This window comes from Eubalaena glacialis, chromosome 4 (genome assembly GCF_028564815.1).
Source record: "Eubalaena glacialis isolate mEubGla1 chromosome 4, mEubGla1.1.hap2.+ XY, whole genome shotgun sequence".
NCBI lineage: Eukaryota > Metazoa > Chordata > Mammalia > Artiodactyla > Balaenidae > Eubalaena > Eubalaena glacialis.
Genome location: NC_083719.1, coordinates 115,924,484 through 115,948,721, shown reverse-complemented (window position 1 = coordinate 115,948,721; position 24,238 = coordinate 115,924,484). Strand labels below are relative to the sequence as shown.

At 36.7% G+C, this 24,238-nt stretch overlaps 1 protein-coding gene across 1 annotated transcript in view; it reads right to left on the bottom strand.

Annotated features, from left to right (window-relative positions):
• The window catches only part of PKD2L2 (polycystin 2 like 2, transient receptor potential cation channel), a 39,165-nt gene extending 16,213 nt beyond the window's left edge, over window positions 1-22,952 (bottom strand). The window contains exons 1-8 of the mRNA XM_061189639.1: window positions 22,922-22,952; window positions 22,124-22,225; window positions 20,367-20,500; window positions 18,640-18,896; window positions 16,096-16,317; window positions 6,784-7,012; window positions 5,289-5,459; window positions 4,803-4,984 (exon numbers count right to left, since the gene is read on the bottom strand). Of these exons, the coding sequence (XP_061045622.1) occupies window positions 4,803-4,984; window positions 5,289-5,459; window positions 6,784-7,012; window positions 16,096-16,317; window positions 18,640-18,896; window positions 20,367-20,500; window positions 22,124-22,225; window positions 22,922-22,952 (1,328 nt within the window). The remainder of the gene's footprint in view (window positions 1-4,802; window positions 4,985-5,288; window positions 5,460-6,783; window positions 7,013-16,095; window positions 16,318-18,639; window positions 18,897-20,366; window positions 20,501-22,123; window positions 22,226-22,921) is intronic.
• Between the last annotated feature and the right edge of the window lie 1,286 nt (window positions 22,953-24,238).

Sequence of the window (24,238 nt, the reverse complement as noted above, 5' to 3'; positions counted from 1 at the left end):
AGAAAGTGTCCACATACCTCTCCTCTGTAAATAGTGTGAATAACTAAAACCTAAGCAATTACTGAATGGTCATAATCACATAGGAACTGGAGACTTACAAATGCAATGTAATTGTCACTTTTCTCCTCTTAATTAAGCAAATTAAGCCAATTGGCGCTTAGTTTATCCCTTTCCCCTCCCCCTCCCCAAGCTAAAAGGAACACCATGACTCTTCAGGATACAGGTTATATTGAATGAAAACACTGTTTTTTAACTTCTTGATACCCCTGTTAACTTTCTACAGTTCTCTCTTGTTGAATTAAAATAGCTTACAGACTGTTTCATAATAATGTACCATTTATGGTTAATCTGACTTCCCAGTCTCTCACTTGCAGGCATGACTGGGTGGTAGGTATTCCTAAGCCTTCTCCAAATATTGCCTCTATTCCACTGTCTGTCGTCTTCTGTAATTCAGGTTAAACATATATTAGGCCTTCTCATTCTACCCTTTATGTCATTTTCTGAACATTTTGCCTCTCTATGCCACTTTTAAATTTTTTCTCACCTATTTTTCATTTTACTCATTCTCTCTTCATCTATGTCTCATTTGCTATCAAACCTGTCAACTGAGCTTTTAATCTCAGTTGCTTTAATTTTCAGTTCTAGAATTCTATTTGATACTTTTTCAAATATGTCACTTTTTACACTATCCTGTTCTCTAAAGATATTTTCTGACTTGTGTTTTATTTCTCTAAATATAGTAAGTATTTATTGATTATTCCAATATTTGAAGTCTTTGAGTCTGTTTCTGTTGTCTGTTGTATCTGCTGGTTTTTGCTTATGAATTTTTCCTCCTTATGTACCAAGTTATCTTTGACCATGAGCAGTAAATTATACTTGAAGGGCTTAGGATGAAATATCTTTCTCCAGAGAGGTATTTTTGTGTGTGTGTCTGCAGGTGCATATGGGCATTCCAGCCTGGGACCATCTTAATCCAAATTCAAGACATGAGGTTCCCTGGATACCTAGGTGATTAAACCCAGACTTCAAGTCAAGTCACTCTGAGGGATTTACTTTTAACTAGAGGCTGTAGCACTTCAGGCTCCCTGCTTTATGTGTGGAGAGGTTATCAGACACTCCTCCTCTCCCCTAGCCCCACTCCCCAGCACACACACACAGGCCTTGGGTTTGTCTTCTGTCTCCTTGAGAGGTAACTAGAAACACAATTTCTCAACTATTTCTTCTGGATCAACAAAAATGCCTTCATGGTGGAGGTTTTGGGGAAGATGGAGTAAGAAGCACTAGGAATCTGTCTCACCACCTAGACAACAATCACAGTGGCACAATCTCTCTGATGAAACTGTTTTGAAACTCTGGAGTCTGTTGAAGGCTTACAACTTCCAGGAAAGGATTGGGCAATTTGGGTCAATTTAAACTTTTAGTTTGGCAGCAGCTACCCATCTCCTACCCCCCAGCCCATGGCAGGTAGCCCTGCATGTATTTCTAGAGCAGCTTGCACACAGCTTGTGGGAGCCAGGGTGGACAAGAAGGACCATGTTGTCCAAACATTAGGGTCTGTGTTCTGATTGCTGATTGCTGCTTCTGATCACAGAGGCAGGCATCTCCCTGCATTGTTGCAAGCCCCTCCCTCTCCGGCTGAAGCAATGTCCTTGGGATTGAGAGGCCCAATGCCCTTCCCTCCTTCATTTTTCTCTTTTTCCCCTTTGGGAGCCAGATATTAAAGACTAGGACATTCATGGGTCTTCCCTGGTGGCATGGTGGTTAAGAATCCGTCTGCCAATGCAGGGGACATGGGTTTGTGCCCTGGTCCAGGAAGATCCCACATGCCGTGGAGCAACTTAGCCCGTGTGCCACAACTACTGAGCCTGCACTCTAGAGCCTGCGAGCCACAACTACTGAAGCCCACATGCCTAGAGCCTGTGCTCCACAACAAGAGAAGCCACCACAATGAGAAGCCCATGCACCACAAGGAAGAGTAGCCCCCGCTCACCGCAACTAGAGAAAGCCCATGCACAGCAACGAAGAACCAACACAGCCAAAAAAAAAAAAAAAAAAGACTAGGACATTAAAAAAAAAACTGCGTATGTGGAGGAAATTAGACAGTCACCATGAATGCCCAAGGAATGGCACAGGCTCAGAAAAGACCTGAGAAGACCTTAAGTTTACACCTCAGGCTGATCCTCAAAGAACTAAAAGAAGACATGGAGTAAGTCAAGAAAACTATGTATGAACAAAATGGAAATATCAATAAAAAGATAGAAAACCTAAAAAGAAACCAAAAAAATTCTAGAGCTGCAAAGTACACTAACTGAAATGAAAATTCATTAGAGAGATTCAAAGGTAGATTTGAATAGGCAGAAGAAAAAAAATCAGTGAACTTGAAGATAGGGCAATTGAAATTATTTAGTCTGAGGAACAGAAAGAAAAAAGTTTAAAGAAAAGTGAACAGAGCCTAAGGGACCTGTGGGATACCATCAAGTGAACCAACATATGCATAAGCACATGAAAAGATGCTCAAGATTGCTAATCAGTAGGGAAATGCAAATCAAAAACACAATGAGATATCACCTAACATCCATTAGGATGGCTACTATCAAAAAAAAAAAAAAAAACCCAGAAAATAACAATTTTTGACACGGATATGGAGAAATTGAAACACGCACCGTTAGTGGAAAGGTAAAATGGAATAGCCATTGTGGAAAATAGTATAGCAGTTCCTCAAAAATTCAAAATACAATTACCATATGATCCAGCAATTCTACTTCTGGGTATATACCCAAAAGAATTCAAAGTAGGATCTCAAAGAGATATTTGTACACCATGTTCTCATAGCATTATTCATAATAGCTAAAACGTGGAAGCAACCCAAGTGTCATTAACAGATTAATGGATAAACAAAATGTGGTATATACATACAATGGAATATTATTCAGCTTCAAAAAGGAAATTCTGACATATCCTACAATATTGTTGAATCTTGAGGACATTACGCTAAGTGGAATAAATCAGTCACAAAAGGACAAATACTGTATGATTCCACCAGGTACCTTGAGTAATCAAAATCATAGAGACAAAAAGTAGAATGATGGTTGCCCAGGGGCAGGGGTAGGGAGGGAAATGGAGAGTTCCTGTTTAATGAGTATAGAGTTTCAGTTTTGCAAGATAAAAAGATTTCTGGAGATGAATGATGGTGATGATTGAACAATATGAATGTACTTCACTCTACAGTTAGAAATGGTTAAAAAAAAAAAGACATGGTTAAGATGGTAAATTTTATGTTATGTTATAACACAATTTAAAATCTTTATCAGTTTAAAAAAAAAAGCCTTCAGGGCAGAAGTAGCTTTGGATGCTGGGTTTACTTTTCTGAGTTCTTGCTTTCCGATTTTGGCCACTCACTTTTTTGTTAGTTCTTAAATGTTTCCTATATTTCATCCAGCTTTTTAAATTGTGAAGAGGTTGATTTGAATAACCTAGCACATCATTACCAAAAGCAGAAGTCCCCTCATTAATCCATTTCAAAATTTTCTATCGGTTTACTTTGTGCCTTATACTTTCTTTCCTCCCATTATCCAAGGTAAGACAAATTTCCAAGGTTCTGTATATTACTACATTTATATTTAATGTCCAATACTACTTAGTTTTATTATTAACACTTGAATTAAGATCCTAGGAAAGGACCAAGAAGTTGTTGGAACTGCAAACATTATTCACTCTGGATAAGCTAATTAGAGTTCTCAAATTATAGGTCATTTGAAGTTGGAAAGGACCTTTGGGAGTGATTTAGTCCAGCCCCTTCATTTACAGATAAAGAAATTAAGGTCTAGAAAAGTTAAATAGCTAGTGGCAGAATTGGAAAGTAGAATTATATCCTCCTGGTTGCTAGTCCCCTCTTTCCACTACTAATTTAGTAAAGGGTTATTTCAGAAAAATATTATTAAATTTCATGCAATTGGTACTTAGATAATACAATATTTACATATGGATGATGAAAAGAGGGCAACCTAAGAAATTTTTCAGACCAGAATTTACCCCAAATTGAGTAAAAGGGCCGTGGACAAGTTTGAGGAATTCTTAACTAAAGGGAAAGTTATTGCAGTTTTTCTCAGAGCCATATGTCACCATGCACTACGAATTTCCAAGAGTGATGCAAAATGAAGCCATTTCCCCCAGACAGTCTTGGTCTAGATTGCACAGAACACATTTTGAGTACTGATGTTTTAGACTATCATAATTTTTTTACACAGACAGAACTTGTTTTACCTACTCAAAAATGAAAGTAAATTTATTAAAATATTCACTTTTAAAGACAATATTTTTCTAGGGATTCTACCTAATCAGTTCTATAAGTTAGTTATCTGCTGATTGTTTTATGTGTATAAAGCTATTTTTAAAATTCAGCTTTGCCAGATCAGCAAAGGATAATCAGGTTAATATCAATAAAAGGATTCTAAAGATAGAGCCCTCTAAAGCAAACACTTAAGATTTCTTTTGCCCAGAGAATAAATACTACAGAGACATGGAGCCAATTTCTTTTATCTTAGGTAAAATTTTCACTTCTATTGAAAAGTAAAAAAATATTTTTCTAGCTTGACCTGGTAACACTTGAAAAGTGGATAACACCATCCATTTGGATCTTTCAATGCCTAACTGTACTTTGAGTGTGACAGATATTTAGCCATCAGTGAAAATATCAAACCATTTTTTAATTTATTAAAGCTTATGTCACTATTTATAGGCCTTTTCATGATTTTTTTTGTTATAAACTGGAAAATATAATTACATTTATGCTAAGAGCTTACATGGAATTTTGAAAAGTGGAAAAGTCGTCAACTTGTGATCCAAAAACAAGAAATCCTAACTGAGCGTAAGCAAAGAATATTATAAAAAACATGATGGCAAATCCTACTATGTCTTTGATACAGCGGGACAAGGTTGATGACAGCTGAGACATTGTCTTATTAAAGCTTATGAATTTGAATATCTGAAAAAGAACAAAGTTAATTGAAATAGGAGAATATTAAAGATTATAATGACTTAGAGTAAATTAATTTCAGAAGAAATCTGCTTGAAATTAAAAGAGATACTTCATGACAGTCGGGGTGTTTGAGGATTTGCTGGCAATCATTACAAATCCAAACTACTTTAAAAATTACTGTATAAAAAAAATTACTGTATAGTTAAGAATATCCTTTTGTTTTTTCATAACTTTGTAGTTTAAGTTCCCATTTTATTATCTAATATAATAAAATATATCTAATCTGTTATATCTGATAAAATATAAATACCTTTATCCATGCAAAGAAGATGGTTATGGCAATTATATTGTTGTAATAAATGTGCCAGTATGCAAGAAAATAGAAGTCTGAATATTTTTCAGTACTTTTTAACAGTTGTCCAAGCAAGAGAAAAATTTGTATATTACAGTATGTGTTGAAGAAAACGGCCACAAAACACAACTAAATGGGAAAATAAGAAGGGTTAAATTAGAGATTACCTCTAAATCTCCTGCAGCCTATGAATAAACACATGAAAAAGTTCATCAAAAGTTCAACAAAAAGGGAGGGAGAGATAAGACAGGCTTTTACATAAATGAAAGTAAGCCTCAATTTATAGAAGTTTAAGGTAGCATAATTATCATAAAAGTAGCAAAATACTGACTGCCTGGCTATCCTAATCTATATGAATTTTTGTTTCTTTGAGTCATAAAACACAAATGAATAAAATGATTATATAATTCTGACTAGACTGTAAGAGTTTCTGCTCCATATAACTACATGATACCTAAGAGTTTAATATTTTTCACTATGTAACACTACAAGAAAAAATTTTTTACAGCTCCAAAAAAAATAAACCCCTTTAGAGCTTTTTAACAGCTCTTTTAGAAGAGGATTTTAGAACCAGATTATCTTAGGTATCAGAGTTTTCTGTCATGAAAATTTTCCTTTGATTTCTCTTCCCTAAAATACTCAGTTAAACATTTAATGCTATGCCCTATGTTAAGCATTATTGTGGTTACCGGAGAGGTAGATGGCACACTTTCTGAGAAACTTTCAATTTGGTTTTGAGAAACAAATATATATATATACTGGATTGGCTATAACTAAGGGCCAGTAAGAGTGAAAGATCAGGTTGTATAAGCCAGAATATTTGTTCACTGTTCCTAAAACCAAGCTCTTACGATTTGTTCTGCCCTACCCACACCTGTATGTTTATTTTAGTATTTTCCAGTGATAAGAACTGGCAGTCTTTGGAGTTTCTTCAAGGATCATTTCCCCAATCGTGGTGGCATCCTCTGTGACTACAAGCTACGCTCTGGCTGCTCAAACCTTATCCCCCCTTCAGTATTCTGCCTAGGCTTGTCTTTTGCCCATTCTTTAAAAATTCAGTGTAAAGAGGAAAGCAGATTTAGGCAACATACAAGAGTACATTTTAAAGGACCTTGCCCTAAAGAATCATTATTTTCAACACGAGGCCCTGAGAGGAATACATTTTTTTGAGTGGGAGTAGGGAGACCTACTGTGCCCACTAAATCATAATACGTATGGAATCACTTATTTCTCTAGGTTTATGCTAGTCCTGCCAAGGACCAAATCAGAGAGAAGAAAAAAGATTTCTCCCTTTTGGAGGCACACCATTAGTATGTACTATGACAGTTCATTTTATGATTGATACTTACAGCTTTTAAAATAAGTCCCAGATGAGGGAGGTGCTTTTTACACCTCTCTCATTGGTGGGTTCAGATGTGATTCCCTTCAACCATATCTGTGAATATACACTTACCACCAAAAGTAGTAATTCTAGCCAGTTCCAACTACTTTTGAAATAGGCAGATTTAAATTCTTTTATTTTTTGGACTTCTTGTGTTGTGAAGACAATAAGAAAAATACAAAATGTGACTTCACAGGAAGCAATAAAATAATCATAGTAGCTAACATATCTAAGGAGCTTCACAGAGTAAAACTGCCATGAAGTAAGTATTCCTCCAGTTGCAGGGAATTCTGCCACCAATCTGTAAAATGAGGTTTGTGAAAGTCACTGCATTTCAAGGATTTATATTTCAGTACCTAACGCGATTGAAATTTCTAGTCAGTGATGTTGTGTACTTTAATCAGTTATTTTGTACAAAATATGTTTTCTCAGGGTTATGGGCTCAATTCATTACTTTTTTTTTTTTAAACATCTTTATTGGAGTGTAATTGCTTTACAATGTTGTGTTAGTTTCTGCTGTATAAAAAGGTGAATCAGCTATACATATACATATATCCCCAATTCCCCTCCCTCTAGTGTCTCCCTCCCACCCTCCCTATCCCACCCCTCTAGGTGGTCACAAAGCACCGGGTTGAACTCCCTGTGCGATGCAGCTGCTTCCCACTAGCTATCTATTTTACATTTGGTAGTGTATATATGTCCATGCCACTCTCTCACTTCGTCCCAGCTTACCCTTCCCCCTCCCCATGTCCTCAAGTCCATTCTCTACGTCTGCGTCCTTATTCCTGTCCTGCCCCTAGGTTCTTCAGAAAAAAATTTTTTTTTTTTTAGATTCCATATATATGTGTTAGCATATGGTATTTGTTTTTCTCTTTCTGACTTACTTCACTCTGTATGACAGACTCTAGGTCCATCTATCTCAATTGAATTGAATAATTCAATTTCGTTTCTTTTTATGGCTGAGTAATATTCCATTGTATATATGTGCCACATCTTCTTTATCCATTCGTCTGTCGATGGACAGTTAGGTTGCTTCCATGTCCTGGCTATTTTAAATAGAGCTGCAATGAACATTGTGGTACATGACTCTTTTTGAATTATGGTTTTCTCAGGGTATATGCCCAGTAGTGGAATTGCTGGGTCATATGGTAGTTCTATTTTTAGTTTTTTAAGGAATTTCCATACTGTTCTCCATAGTGGCTGTATCAATTTACATTCCCATCAACAGTGCAAGAGGGTTCCCCTTTCTCCACACCCTCTCCAGCATTTATTGTTTGTAGATTTTTGATGATGGCCATTCTGACTGGTGTGAGGTGATACCTCATTGTAGTTTTGATTTGCATTTCTCTAATGATTAGTGATGTTGAGCATCCTTTCATGTGTTTGTTGGCAATCTGTATATCTTCTTCGGAGAAATGTCTATTTAGGTCTTCTGCCCATTTTTGGATTGGGTTTTTGTTTTTTTTGATATCGAGCAGCATGAGCTGCTTGTAAATTTCGGAGATTAATACTTTGTCAGTTGCTTCATTTGCAAATATTTTCTCCCATTCTGAGGGTTCTCTTTTCGTCTTGTTTATGTTTTCCTTTGCTGTGCAAAAGGTTTTAAGTTTCATTAGGTCCCATTTATTTATTTTTGTTCTTATTTCCATCTCTAAGAGGTGGGTCAAAAAGGATCATGCTGTGATTTATGTCATAGAGTGTTCTGCCTATGTTTTCCTCTAAGAGTTTTATAGTGTCTGGCCTTACATTTAGGTCTTTAATCCATTTTGAGTTTATTTTTGTGTATGGTGTTAGGGAGTGTTCTAATTTCATTCTTTTAAATGTAGCTGTCCAGTTTTGCCAGCACCAATATTGAAGAGGCTGTCTTTTCTCCATTGTATATTCTTTGCTCCTTTATCAAAATAAGGTGACCATATGTGCATGGGTTTATTTCTGGGCTTTCTATCCAGTTGCATTGATCTATATTTCTGTTTTTGTGCCAGTACCATACTGTCTTGATTACTGTAGCTTTGTAGTATAGTCTGAAGTCCAGGAGCCTGATTCCTCCAGCTCCGTTTTTCTTTCTCAAGATTGCTTTGGCTATTCGGGGTCTTTTGTGTTTCCATACAAATTGTGAAATTTTTTGTTCTAGTTCTGTGAAAATGCCATTGGTAGTTTGATAGGGATTGCATTGAGTCTGTAGATTACTTTGGGTAGTATAGTCATTTTCACAGTGTTGATTCTTCCAATCCAAGAACATGGTATATCTCTCCATCTATTTGTATCATCTTTAATTTCTTTCATCAGTGTCTTATAGTTTTCTGCATACAGGTCTTTTGTCTCCTTAGGTAGGTTTATTCCTAGGTATTTTATTCTTTTTGTTGCCATGATAAATGGGAGTGTTTCCTTAATTTCTCTTTCAGATTTTTCATCATTAGTGTATAGGAATGCAACAGATTTCTGTGCATTAATTTTGTATCCTGCTACTTTGCGAAATTCGTTGATTAGCTCTAGTAGTTTTCTAGTAGCATCTTTAGGATTCTCTATGTATAGTATCATGTCATCTGCAAACAGTGACAGCTTTATTTCTTCTTTTCTGTTTTGGATTCCTTTTATTTCTTTTTTTTCTCTGATTGCTATGGCTAAAACTTCCAAAACTATGTTGAATAATAGTGGTGACAGTGGACAACCTTGTCTTGTTCCTGATCTTAGAGGAAATGGTTTCAGTTTTTCACCATTGAGAACGATGTTGGCTGTGGGTTTGTCATATATGGCCTTTATTATGTTGAGGTAAGTTCCCTCTATGCCTACTTTCTGGACAGTTTTTATCATAAAGGGGTGTTGATTTTGTTGAAAGCTTTTTCTGCATCTATTGAGATGATCATATGGTTTTTATTCTTCAATTTGTTAATATGGTTTATCACATTGATTGATTTGCATATATTGAAGAATCCTTGCATTCCTGGGATAAACCACACTTAATCATGGTGTATGATCCTTTAATGTGCTGTTGGATTCTGTTTGCTATTATTTTGTTGAGGATTTTTGCATCTATGTTTATCAGTGATATTGGCCTGTAGTTTTCTTTCTTTGTGACATCTTTGTCTGGTTTTGGTATTAGGGTGATGGTGGCCTCGTAGAATGAGTTTGGGAGTGCTCCTCTCTCTGCTGTATTTTGGAAGAGTGTGAGAAAGATAGGTGTTAGCTCTTCTCTAAGTGTTTGATAGAATTCACCTGTGAATCCATCTGGTCCTGGGCTTTTGTTTGTTGGAAGATTTTTAGTCACAGTCTGAGTTTCAGTGCTTGTGATTGGTCTGTGTATATTTTCTATTTCTTCCTGGTTCAGTCTCGGAGGTTGTGCTTTTCTAAGAATTTGTCCTTTTCTTCCAGGTTGTCCATTTTATTGGCATATAGTTGCTGTAGTAATCTCTCATGAGCCTTTGTATTTCTGCAGTGTCAGTTGTTACTTCTCCTATTTCATTTCTAATTCTATTGATTTGAGTCTTCTCCCTTTTTTTCTTGATGAGTCTGGCTAATGGTTTATCAATTTTGTTTATCTTCTCAAAGAACCAGCTTGTAGTTTTATTGATCTTTGCTATTGTTCCCTTCATTTCTTTTTCATTTATTTCTGATCTGATCTTTATGATTTCTTTCCTCTGCTAACTTTGGGTTTTTTTTTTGTTCTTCTTTCTCTAATTGCTTTAGGTGTAAGGTTAGGTTGTTTATTTGAGATGTTTCCTGTTTCTTGAGGTAGGATTGTATTGCTATAAACTTCCCTCTTAGAACTGCTTTTACTGCATCCCATAGGTTTTGGGTCGTTGTGTTTTCATTGTCATTTGTTTCTATTTATTTTTTTATTTCCTCTTTGATTTCTTCAGTGATCTCTTGGTTATTAAATAGTGTATTGTTTATCCTCCATGTGTTTGTATTTTTTACAGATTTTTTCCTGTAATTGATATCTAGTCTCATAGCATTGCGGTCGGAAAAGATACTTGATACGATTTCAATTTTCTTAAATTTACCAAGGCTTGATTTGTGCCCCAAGATATGATCTATCCTGGAGAATGTTCCATGATCCCTTGAGAAGAAAGTGTATCCTGTTGTTTTTGGATGGAATGTCCTATAAATATCAATTAAGTCTGTCTTGTTTAATGTATCATTCAAAGCTTATATTTCCTTATTTATTTTCATTTTGGATGGTCTGTCCATAGGTGAAAGTGGAGTGTTAAAGTCCCGTACTATGATTGTGTTACTGTCAATTTCCCCTTTTATGGCTGTTAGCATTTGCGTTATGTATTGACGTGCTCCTATGTTGGGTGCATAAAGATTTACAATTGTTATATCTTCTCCTTGGCTTGATCCCTTGATCATTATGTAGTGTCCTTCTTTGTCTCTTGTAATAGTCTTTATTTTAAAGTCTATTTTGTCTGATATGAGAATTGCTACTTCAGCTTTCTTTTGATTTCCATTCGCATGGAATATCTTTTTCCATCCCCTCACTTTCAGTCTGTATGTGTCTCTAGGTCTGATGTGGGTCTCTTGTAGACAGCATATATATGGATCTTGTTTTTGTATCCATTCAGCCAGTCTATATCTTTTGGTTGGAGCATTTAATCCATTTACATTTAAGGTAGTTATCGATATGTATGTTCCTATTACCATTTTCTTAATTGTTTTGCTTTGTTATTGTAGGTCTTTTCCTTCTCTTGTGTTTCTTGCCTAGAGAAGTTCCTTTAGCATTTGTTGTGAAGCTGGTTTGGTGATGCTGAATTCTCTTAGTTTTTGCTTGTCTGTAAAGGTTTTAATTTCTCTGTTGAATCTGAATGAGATCCTTGCTGGGTAGAGTAATCTTGGTTGTAGGTTTTTCCCTTTCATCACTTTAAATATGTCCTGCCACTCCCTTCTGGCTTGCAGAGTTTCTGCTGAAAGATCAGCTGTTAACCTTATGGGGATTCCCTTGTATGTTATTTTTCCCTTGCTGCTTTTAATATTTTTTCTTTGTATTTAATTTTTGATGGTTTGATTAATATGTGTCTTGGCGTGTTTCTCCTTGGATTTATCCTGTATGGGACTCTCTCTGCTTCCTGGACCTGATTGACTATTTCCTTTCCCATATTAGGGAATTTTTCAACTATAATCTCTTCAAATATTTTCTCAGTTCCTTTCTTTTTCTCTTCTTCTTCTGGGACCCCTATAATTTGAATGTTGGCACATTTAATGTTGTCCCAGAGGTCTTTGAGACTGTCCTCAATTCTTTTCATTCTTTTTTCTTTATTCTGCTCTGCGGTAGTTATTTCCACTATTTTATCTTCCAGGTCACTTATCCGTTCTACCTCATTCTGCTATTCATTCCTTCTGGAGAATTTTTAATTTCAGTTATTGTGTTGTTCATCATTGTTTATTTGCTCGTTAGTTCTTCTAGGTCCTTGTTAAACGTTTCTTGTACGTTCTCCATTCTATTTCCAAGATTTTGGATCATCTTTACTATCATCACTCTGAATTCTTTTTCAGGTAGACTGCCTATTTCTTCCTCACTTGTCAGGTCTGGTGGGTTTTTGCCTTGCTCCTTCATCTGCTGTGTGTTTCTCTGTCTTCTCATTTTGCTTAACTTACTGTGTTTGGGGTCTCCTTTTCGCAGGCTGCAAGTTCGTAGTTCCCGTTGTTTTTGGTGTCTGTCCCCAGTGGCTAAGGTTGTTTCAGTGGGTTGTGTAGGCTTCCTGGTGGAGGGGACTGGTGCCTGTGTTCTGGTGGATGAGGCTAGATCTTGTCTTTCTAGTGGGCAGGACCGTGTCTGGTGGTGTTTTGAGGTGTCTGTGACCTTATTATATTTTAGGCAGCCTCTTTGTTAATGGGTGGGGTTGTGTTCCTGTCTTGCTAGTTGTTTGGCATAGGGTGTCCAGCACTATAGCTTGCTGGTTGTTGAGTGGAGCTGGGTCTTAGCATTGAGATGGAGATCTCTGGGAGGGCTTTCGCCGTTTGAGATTACCTGGAGCCAGGAGGTCTCTGGTGGACCAATGTCCTGAACTCGGCTCTTCCACCTCAGAGGCACAGGCCTGACACCTGGCTGGAGCACCATGACCCTGTCAGCCACACACCGTATGTTCTTTTAAGAGCACTCTTAAGTAACATCCTGATTGTGTGTGGTACAACTTTACTTTCGAACTGAGAGTTGCGGTGGATGGGATTTTTGCCTTCCCCAGACGGTTGAAGGTTACGATTTTTGTTTTTGGAAACCCCACCACCTCCTTATTTCTATTATTATTTTTGCAAGAAAAGTATAAAGGGAGTTGGAGTGGAGGTGAGATTTGTGATCGGGAAAGCCTTGGACGCCCTCCTCTCTGTCTTCTGCCTCTCTCTCTCTGATTAGTTCCTATTCAGCAGCAGATTGAAGCAGGAGATGATTCTTCTCAAGGTTTGTTCAGCAGCTTCACTTCTAGGTGAAGGCTTCATGAACCAAGTGACGTCAACAAACGAGGCTTCTCTCTCTCTCCTCTCTCTAACAATGAAAGTTGCTCTAATGGAATTCTGTTCTGCCAAAGGAAAATATTGCAAATCTACTTCTAGTCTTCACCCTTTGAAATCCATCTACCGTGCTCTTCGGATGTGCAAACTAGTCCATGTGAAAATATCACATGGAGTTCCTCAGCATCCATCAGTATCAACCACTCAACTTGTGAGTGGATGAGCCTTCAGATGATCACAGACCCAGTCTTCAAGTCTCCCAGCTGAGACCTCAGACACACAAAACTAGTTTCAACCTAGGTGCCAAAGAGCCCTAGCCCCCCAACTCCTGCCTGCGCCTCTGGGAGCCGGTGCCCTTGGCGTGACGTCACTTCCTCCATTACTTCTTTTTTAATGCTCCACTTTTTTTTGGTACTCTGAAAATTCCAGTGGTCAAAGACCAATGTAAGTGAGAAAGAAAGATGTGATTTTTAGCTAGACTTTCATTTTACTCTGTGTTTTGATTGCTCATTCATAACTGGGATACTAATTTATCCCTACAGGAGAACAAGATGATGTTCAAGAACATGCTATACTGTTAGTTACTGTTATTAGTCAGGACTCCCCCCCAAAATACATAATTTTTTAATATTTCAGAGGAGGGAAATACACTCTCCCCCTTTAGCTTATCAGAGATACTTCTTGCTTCTAAACGTCAAGATAACATATTTTACTAAAGCAAATGTTTTCTGTTTAACTTTAGGCACTGGATGTTGGATACAAAGATCTATATGCAAATAGAAATATAAAAATTAATTCCAATACTAAATATAAAAAGATTTTGAGGCGGTTCACTGTACTTCTAGTGTTCTCCAGAACTGCAGATAATTAAGAATTGACAGTAATTTAAGGAACCAGCATCTCTATCACAATGCCATGATGTAATTATTCCTACCTAAAGATATTAGCAAATCTTATTGGTACTGGAATAAGGTGCGGCCCAAAAAGCAAAAAACCACCAAAACCAAGAACAAAACAACCAGTTAACAAATAGAAAACAGGAATTTGTTTTTTCACCTTGCGTATAGTATGTGCGCAATGTTGGGTAAGTGAGTGAAGTGAAAGAAACTCAGTATTTTGATCTGAAGTGTAGACTAGTAAACAAAAAGCAAAAAATGATGAGTATTCAGTTTAGTTTGCCAGATATGTGTACAAAGGGAAAATAAGTGGATAAGGTCTTAGTGTAAGCAATATGCTCCCATACAACTACTGATTAGATATACTACCAGTTAAAAGTTTCAAAATCTGCTGAAGTTTCTAAGAAATAACATTTTAAAAGGTAACATAGATGGGACTTCGCTGGTGGTCCAGTGGGTAAGACTCTGCGCTCCCAATGCAGGGGGCCTGGGTTCGATCCCTGGTGGGGGAACTAGATCCCACATGCATGCTGCAACTAAGGAGTCTGCATGCCACAACTAAGACCCAGCAGAGCCAAATAAATAAATAAATATGAAAAATAATTAAAGGTAACATAGAATAAGCACAAAACCTAGAGACAGAAAATATGGACTTAATCTAGTATTACAAGGAGTTCTTCATATGACTTTAAGCCAATTACCCCACTGTTTCTACTCTTATTTAGGACATAGAATTGATTTGTATTCTTCACTTTATCCCTACCAGGACTATCGGGAAGGGTGAATAATGTTGGTAAGAAGCTGATTCCCTGAAAGGAAATACTATAACATAAAAGGTAAAATGTCCATTGGCTGCTGATGGTAATTCATTTGTTTTCATTTTTACAAATTTTAAAGGCCATGATTATGTTTCACCATCACTGTTGCACAGGGGAAAAATTCCCCTATCAGAGTAAATGCCAATTCCATATTCCAGAGTAAAAATGTAAGACTCATGAGAAAAAAGTGGCTCACTGAGACTTAGTGGACACTATTGTTTGCCTGTCTAGTGTTCATTATCCCATTCCTCCTTTCTAACAAAACCCTAATTGTATCAGGCATTCACCCATTCTCAGATCCCTTAGAAGAAGCCAATTCAATTCTCAGGCAGATTCAATCACAGTAATCCTATTTGCTTTGACAGTGTTTGATTCTAGAACCCAGGCCTAAGCCAAATAGCATGGTCCAGGTTAGGCAGATTACCTAAGGTAATCAGACCTACAGAAATAATTTTTTCTCTTTGGTTGGTTCTCTGTCCTCCTCCTTGTGAGAGGGGATGTCTGTCATCTTTTTCTTGGGTCCAACAGGTTAGCCCAGGCATGTCCTTCTCATGCAATAGCAGAAGTGCAAGAGAGAAAGTTTTAATTTACAAACCCTTTTCAAGCTTCTGCTTGTATCATATCTGCTGACATTCCATTGATCAAAGAAAGTCACCTGGTTGAACCCAGTATCAAGTTCTCGGGCAGTGCACCCTGCCTTGGGTGACAGGGCACTGCAAATTTACATGGCAAAGATGTGAAGAATTGGGGCCATTTTTGCAAATCACCATTGGCTGTAATCATTTCTAGGATGCTGGCTACTGTTATATATTGTTTGAATTTTAAATTGTTCATTCTTGAGACAAAAATGAGTAACTTAATAAAGAAGCTCATTCTGAAAGGAAATCAACAGATTTGAATGATCTGATTTAAAGGAAGAAATCATTAGGACTAAATGTTAGATATGTCCAACTGCAGAATGACAATAAATAAGACTACATATTCTTAAGCAATATAAAACTAACCTATTGTATGTAATTCTCCATGTTCTGGAATATATCCTGAATCAGTGAAACAATGAATATGATGTTGCTCTTTCTTCTTTATCATTATTGGAAGAATTACATTATATTTATTTTGGAGCTCATGATTTTAATCTCAGTACAAACATGCACAAACTGGAAACCCTAATGAGGGCTCTGGGTGTCTTTTAAATTCAGTATATTAATAAGAGGTTTTGAGTAACTCACCTGATGATGCAAAACAGATTTACATTAGCATTGTATAATGAAAAATCAATAAAAATAACTCTAGTGCTTCTTGTGATCCAGCTGTTCATTCGAAGATTAATGAACTTGTTTAGGGTTTCAGATTTTGATTTTGATAAAGTGAAAATATATCCCCCATTTCGGTAAACACCAGTAAATCCCCAATGCCAAGGGGAGTTGATACTAGGAGCAGAGTACTTCCATCTGTTAGATATAAAAAGAATAATGGAGAGATGAGAAAGCCTGACTGAGAAGTATCTAAGAATTTAAGTTAACCTTTGGTTCAAAGTAGTAGTTAAAAAAAAAGTAGTACTAAGTTCGTAAGTATTATAGTAATTTTGAAGCAAGATGGTGAGTTAAGGATTAAGCTAAAAGGATTAAGATTGAATATGTTTTCATTTTTTAGTGCTTATTGTGGGCAACACACTGGACTACACACTATGAGAAAAAAAATTTTTTTAAATCCATCTGTTGCCTCAGGGAACTTGAAATCTAGAAAATAATGACGGATTTTTTCTTTAACCTGTTGCCTCTGTTATCTTATGAGATCTTTAGTCTTTGAGTAGGACAAAAATATCCAGGGTTTTGATTCAGAAATATCTGTCTCAGTATGGGGAAAAAGATGCTTCACAGTCTGTGTTTTAATGATCATATACCATTTATAAATGCCCAATAAATAAAAACTTTGTTATAATGTCTATATTGTTATATAGGTATCTTATTTTAATGAAAGTACACAAAGTAAAATCTGTATAACTAAATTTTGTTTCCATTCTTTCTACTTTTAACTTAGTTATGCAATATCAAAAAGTAAAGCTTTGATTCTTCATTTCAGTCCCTATTCAGTCTCCTAAAACAGATCTGAACAATTATCCAAAGATGCTCTGCTTAAACTTGTTTTTCTGTTAGTAATAACATGTTCGTTTTCAGCAGAGAAGAAAAAAGTGACAACACTAAGATAAAATACTCATTTTTAATGAAAATTCCATAGTTGTATGTTTGAGCATTTTCCATATGATTGTTAAACTGAAACAAGAACATTTATTACACCAACCCTCTCCTACTTCCAATTTTTTATACTGGTTTTAATTAATGAACGTTACATTTTAGAAAGAAAAAAAAGCACAAATTGATTCTTATTTTGGTTGTCAGGAAATGACACGTATTAAAATTCTAAATCTATAATGTTAATTTTGGTATTTAAATTATTTGTAGTTGTTATGAAAATTTGGAATATTAGAATACCTAACAGATTAGTCTTGAGATCAAATTTAAATGTGTAATTAACAGTTGACTTATCTTGTAATTTTTCATTGAAAGGGAAATAGTGTGTAGTACTGTTATAATAGTATAATATTTAAGAGAATGTGTCACCATACTTATGAATTTATTAGGTTTATAAGAATTATACAAGCACTTTGTTGCCCTCAAGAACACCCAAAAGTCATAGAAAGAAAAAATAAGTCAGTAAAACCCACAAAGCAATGATCAATCCTAGGGGTACAGAGGTAGTTGTTCAAGAAAGGAAATGTAATCACTGTTCATATTTATAAAATAAACATCGACTAATGATTAACAAAAATTACGGTATAACTACAGGCTAAGAGGAACAGGAAGTGTGTATGTGGAGGGAGTGGCATAAGAGGGATATATGACAGACACTTTCCATGATAGAGACAATAGATATATAAAACTATAAAATCAAGTAATAGTATAAGCATATTATTCAGAAATAGGAAGTATATACAAGAAGAAACAACTAAAAGTGGCTGCTTCTGGAGTGGGAATTATGAGTAGGAAAGAGTGGACTTTGTAAATATTTCATCACTTTGATAAATATCAAATTTTAAAAAAGATATATTTTTTGCCTCTATGATTTTCATATGACCTTAAAAGCAATGATACCAGCAGCTTCTGTGTTAAGGGGAGGTAGTGTCAGTGGCTTTGGGCTTTTACATTTTCAATATAAAGTGTAGACGTGAGTCTATACTAGCATTAGCCTCAGCCACTTTGGAGAACAATGGCCATAAGATCTTTGGCAGGTATCATCAGATGCAGTGTCTGTAAAACATAACTGCTCCTTTTCAACATTGGCAACAATAGAAGATATCACTGAAGTAAGCCAGAGTGAGAAAGCAACAGAGTACACCAAAGACACTCCCTAGGGATCCCAAGAAGCATTTGGAATGTGTTTGAGGGCATCTTGCCAGAGCCAGAAAAGCTGATTGAGTTTTGTAAAAGCAAAAATGGGTGCTTTGCCCTGTGTCCAATATGACTTAGCACTTCATTTACCACAGTTGGAAAAGAAACACTTTATATCCTTTGGTAAACAAAAAAATAACAGGTTTACTCTTCCTTTTCTAAACACTGCATCTCAGAGTCTTCCTTTGATACTATTACTGAAACAGTCTCCTTACCTGCCAGGCCCCTGTTGGTATTATTTGGAAAATAAATATGTTTTCACAATTGTTTGAAGATACAATGGTAACTGCTAGAAAAAGTTACGTGTAATTTTATACTACTTACTCAGTATCATATTTAAGGCCAAAATCAGACAGATCTTCATTTTCAGAAGTGTATTTGTCATAACATTCATTCATCAAGGACTGAAAGGATGAATGGACCTTGCACGTGTTGTTGCGGACTTTTAGTTGACGGACTCTGGGGACTCCTAAAAGTATGTTCTCATAGTAGATGCGACTGCTGTTCTTTAAGTCATACAAATTCTTGTTATTGTACCATGAGTCCCAGTACAGACCTTCCAAAAGGGGTCCTTCCATAAACTTCATATAGAAAAATAAATGTTATGGGAAAAATATTTCATGTCAAGTGTATAACAGAATCTATATTCATAATGTTATCCATAAGAATATAAAAATCAGTGATTTTAGCCAAGCCACCATTAATAATGGTAATGGTAAATGATGATGTTGATGATGATAACGAAAATGGTTAACATTTCCTGAGTACTTACTATGTACTGCTCTAAGCACTTTACAGGTATTAACTCATTTAGTTCCATAACCCTTCTTCTCCGAGGGGTATACTGAAAACTCTCCCCCAGTACATGAGTATCAGGACTGGTCATAGCCAGAATTCATGACTTCACCTCGAAGTTATCTGTGTCCCCCCCTTTCCCCTTCCAACTCTGGCGGTGGTGACTGCTTCTGTCTTTGTCCCTATGTGCTCCTTCTAAGAGATCCTAAGCCTAGGGTTCATTTTTTTCTTTCCTGCCTTTGTCTTATTTGCCATTGGCCACATACATACCTCAAGACAGCACAGTAAAAAAGAAGCAGTTGGGCTCCACTTCTTGTCTCAGGGAAAATTTCCTATCATTCTTTCATATTTCACTTGGCCTAAACCAATGACTTCTAATCATCTGCCTTATCTCACTCTCAGGAAATGACATTGTCTCCTTGATAAGTTTCAAATTCCTAGCATGGCATTCATGATTAGACCGCTGTTCAATTCATAGTTTGGTCTTTTCCACCTCATCTCCTATATGCCTATAATGCCAAACATAGTTCCACGTGATGAATTACTTATAGTACATATCGTTTTTTCTTCCTAGCATGGTCTTCTGTTACTCATCCTTTAAAACTCAACTGAATTGTGATCACCTCTGGAAAGCCTTCCTTACCTCTTCCTTGTATGTCCCAATGTTTGTGACATGGGATACCTGAAACTGCTGTTCCCTTAATTGTTCTTTCCTCATAATGTGAACATCTTGCTAAGTTAAGTGTAACAGAAAAAACAAGTCTGTTCCAATCCTAAAGGAATGATACTCTTATGCAATTAAAAACACTATAAAATTATATTTTGTAAATGTACTCTTTATTATATACTGTACATTACTGTAACACACACACAAGAGTATAGGCCTGTATACCAAAATCACATATATTTTAATTTATGGGCAATTTAAGGAATTTTTAACGGTAATTTTCACTGTATACAATTTTAGACTGACTTTGGATCCTAACTCCAACATAAGAAATCTCCTATTTCCCAAATGCAACGATAATGTTAAAAAAATAAATATCGCTTTTTTAAAGTTATAAGAACTCTATCACACTGAGAACACAGGTTCTCAATAAACACTTAGTGGTTGATTGATTCTAATAGTTTAAAGAAATGACATTTATTTTTATTCATTCCTTCAATAAATATGTATCAAGTGCCTACTATGTGTGCCAAGGGCTTGTTTATGCAATGCCTAAAGCTACTTCATCCACAGTCACGTGACATCTTACCTTCCAAAAGTCAGTTATGCTGCGAATAGACTTAAAGTTGGTTCTTTCTTCACCATGCACAGACGTGTCCAAAAATAGAGATGACATAACTTTGTTTAAGTAATACATATGTGGGTTTACCATCCCAAAAGTCACTAAGGAGAAGAATTTTTTGTTTAAAAATTTACGTTTAAAAACTCAATTTTTATCAGGATTAAAAATGTACTTGTAATTTGTTCTCAATTTTGTTTTGAAAATTCAATTTTATTTTTCTAATTATAAGAGCAATAATAAAAAAACTAAAATAGAAATATACAAAACAGGAAGAAGTTTCCTGTAATCCCACTGCTAGAATTAGGTTTGGCATATATTCTTCAGATTTTTCTAAATGCATACACACTTATAGAGAAAATAACTTTATTTTTATAAAACTGAGATCACATTACACATACTATTCTGCAAGATGGCTTTTTTTCCAATATTGAGAGTAGGCAACATAATATAGTGAGTAGTTTAGGCTATGAACTTTGAAATCAAACAGATAATGGTTTGAGTCCCACCATAGGGATAATATCTCCTACCTCATAGTTTTGTTATGAGAAGTAAGTGAGATAATTCATGTGGAACATTTAAAACTATGTTTTGGCACATGATAAGATTGAAAAGAACATTAACTAGTATTCTTTCTCACTCTTCCTAGGGGTGGGTGGGTGGGTTTTAGAGCAGGGTATAAACTAAATATGTCTTTTTTTTTTTTTTTTTTGCTAGAAGGCCTTTATTTTTAGAAATAATATATCTTCAACATCATTCCATGGCACACATGAGCCTATGCCATTCTTTAACGTTGCATAGTATTTCACTGTATATACCAAAAATTAAACAAATCCTGTTGGAGATTTGTTTCCAATTTTTCCTAATTATGAAAAGGTATTTTTAAAAAAAATCCCTGAATAATGGGATTATGAGTGATCTTTAAATATTTTTCCACTCCCCAAATGTTCTATAATAAGCAGTTAAAAACCAATCTGAAATATCTTAATTTATAAGATTGGCTAAAGCTGTCTTTTTAATCCAGCTCTGACTCAAGCTCACCCCTACAATACCAATTAATTAGTTAACCGATATATAATTGCCACTATGTATGCTGTACCAACGTAAGTCCAGTCAGTGAGCTTGCATCTACTATATGTTGGGTGCTGTAAAGACAAAATGCTCTTTAATACTGATTAAGTCAATGATATTGAACCACAGATAGGAGGAATGTAGGTTGAGATGTTTTCCTGGTCCTCCCTAAAGATCTGCATTAATTCATATCTTCTGTGACTCAGAACTAGCATATTTTACTATTAACTCTGCAACAGGCCAGGGAAAAGAACAAAGCAGACATCAAGACTAACGTCTTAGGCCTCATTTGTAGTTTGACCTATGAAACTAGAGCAAAGCTAATGTATCTGTATCGCTCTAAAAGAAATCAAGAATTGGCAACTCAAGGGAATAATTATATTCAAGACAGAACTGCCAACAGAAAGGAATAATTAATTCAATCAGTGTTGACTATGAAAGCTTTTTATTACTTCTGTGACCTAAAGTTGTGCCCCTTAAGAATTGGAAATAATGTCAACCTAAATGAATTTAAGATGTTTAAAATGTGTCATTATTTTTTGAGAGGTTTCAGTAGTCTGAAAGCCTATGGTTTTATAAAATCCATACGTTTTGTTTTTCATCTGCACATAACTTCTTAGTTCAAACAGTGTCTTCATCTACATCTGTGTACTTACATATACATAAGTTTATTAAAAAAATAAGGTAGAGTAAGAACTCCTGAAGTGTGGTTCTCATTTCTACTTCCTTTCTGTAATGCAGCTTATGTTTTGGAGTTCCTGTGAGATATAAAACAAAAATGTCCCTTAATTTATAATATATATAAATAATAGGGATGGAAAAACACAGGCGCTTTTAGCTGTTTACACTGTGTGAAGGAAAGCTCCAATGGCTTCTGGTTATGTTTTTACTCTCACTTTTATGAAGAAGGACTAATTACTAACATTTTCCCATGGTGATAGTGGGCAATCATTTTATGACCGTATATAATGAATTTTATAACCCAGATGTTTCCTCACCAGTCTTGTTTTAAACTGAAAAAGCAAAATACAAAGCAAACAAAACCCCCTCCTCTGTCCCTAATCGTTTTCTCCACCTGTCAACTCTGCTTCTTGGGATGGCTGGCTCCTGCTGGAGGGGGGAAAAGGACTCAGCCTGGGGTTCTGCCAACGCCACTACTCCCTAGATCAACAAAGGCCTTCTAAGGCCGGCCTAGAGAAGGCCACTATACAGCAAGTGGCAGCGCCCAGCTCCGGCTTCCGGCAAGGGGCGAGATGTTCCCTCAGGGCTTCACTTTTCCTGTCTGTGAAATGGGTCCACAGTCCCTCTCCGCTTCTCAAGCGGAGGCTGCAACGGCTAACCGTTCTGGAGGTCATCTCTCACGTGAATACATGTGGGGCTACAGACTTCCTTGCAGGATATTTGCAATTGCCCTTTCCGCTCTGCCCCATCCACTCCCTAGAGGCACCCCTCACCGCCTAGGTGCCACCGGGACGCCTCAGCCATGGCAAACTTGGACGACGACGCCCGTTCCACCTCCCCACGCTGGCGGCGCCTGCGCGATGCTCATACGGTGCGCGCCTAGCTCATGCGCCTGCGCGAGCCCACAGGCTCCACGACGGGAGCAAGCGGCGCTGGAAGATGCCAGCGCGCGTGCGCACCGAGGCCTTTACGGAAAGGCTTTGCGTGACGCGGGCCTGAGCGTGGTGGCGTTTGTCTCCTGCGGAGGACCGACTTCTAGGGCAAACCTGGCTTTAGGCCTGGGGTTAATCATAAAAATCGTAGTAATTAATTATAATGGGCTACCCATTCTTGACTCTTTAACATCTTTTGGCTTGTTTAGTCTTCACACCGCCCCTTCCTGAAAGGTATGTGTTTTGTCCTCGTTTTAGACCTGAAGAGACTGAGGAGAATAAATTACTTACCAAAGGCCCGTTGGGGCAAGGTTTGCTCGACGCCAAAGCCCAAATTTGTAACCAAGGCCCCACTCCGCCGCTGCAGCTTGCAGACATTGATTATTAGTAATCGAGAGCTGTTGCTAGAAATAGCTTCCACCCCTCTTTCCACCCAATATGGCTTAAGAGAACGTTGAAATAGATTAAAAAAAAAAAAAGTTCTGCAGTGATAATGTAATAGCGTAGGCCAAAACAGTATCTTTGGGAGCCCAGACTCACATCTGACCCAGCAGCTTTGCAAAAGTGAGAAGGTTTGTAAACCAGCTATAGAAAAGGCCAAATTTGGTTGTAAATTAAGGCATCCATAAGCCCGCCAGAATATGGGGGGGGGGGGGGCGGGGGCGGGGATTCTCAGGTTGGTAAAAAGGAAAATAAAAAGGAATTCAGTGGAAAGCCCCAGGGCAGCCAGCTAAGAAACCCGTAAAGCTGTTTTGAAAGTAAAAAATAAAGCCACTTTTGTTATTTCTCCGAAAGAGATGTAGGGTGATGTTGATAAATGCTGTTTCATGTTAGGTAAAAAGGAAAACTAGGCCACATAGCAGCGAGGGTCAAAGACTACCAATGATAAAAGGAATAGGAGAGGTCTAGCAAAAGGCCAGCAGCCAGTGGAGATGAGACCTGAGAAGAAGAAAGGGCTACTGGCCTAGCTTAAGAATAGTTTAATACAGGGATTTGCCCTTTCCTGTACTTGGACTCTCAGAGGCTGGCAAAATTGTTTTCTAAAGTAGTAGGTTATCTGAACTAGAAATGTAGGAGGAAAAAAGCCCAAAATATAGGTATTCAGATTTACATTAAATATAAGAATTAGGTAGATGACTCTGCAGTCTATTCTTAATC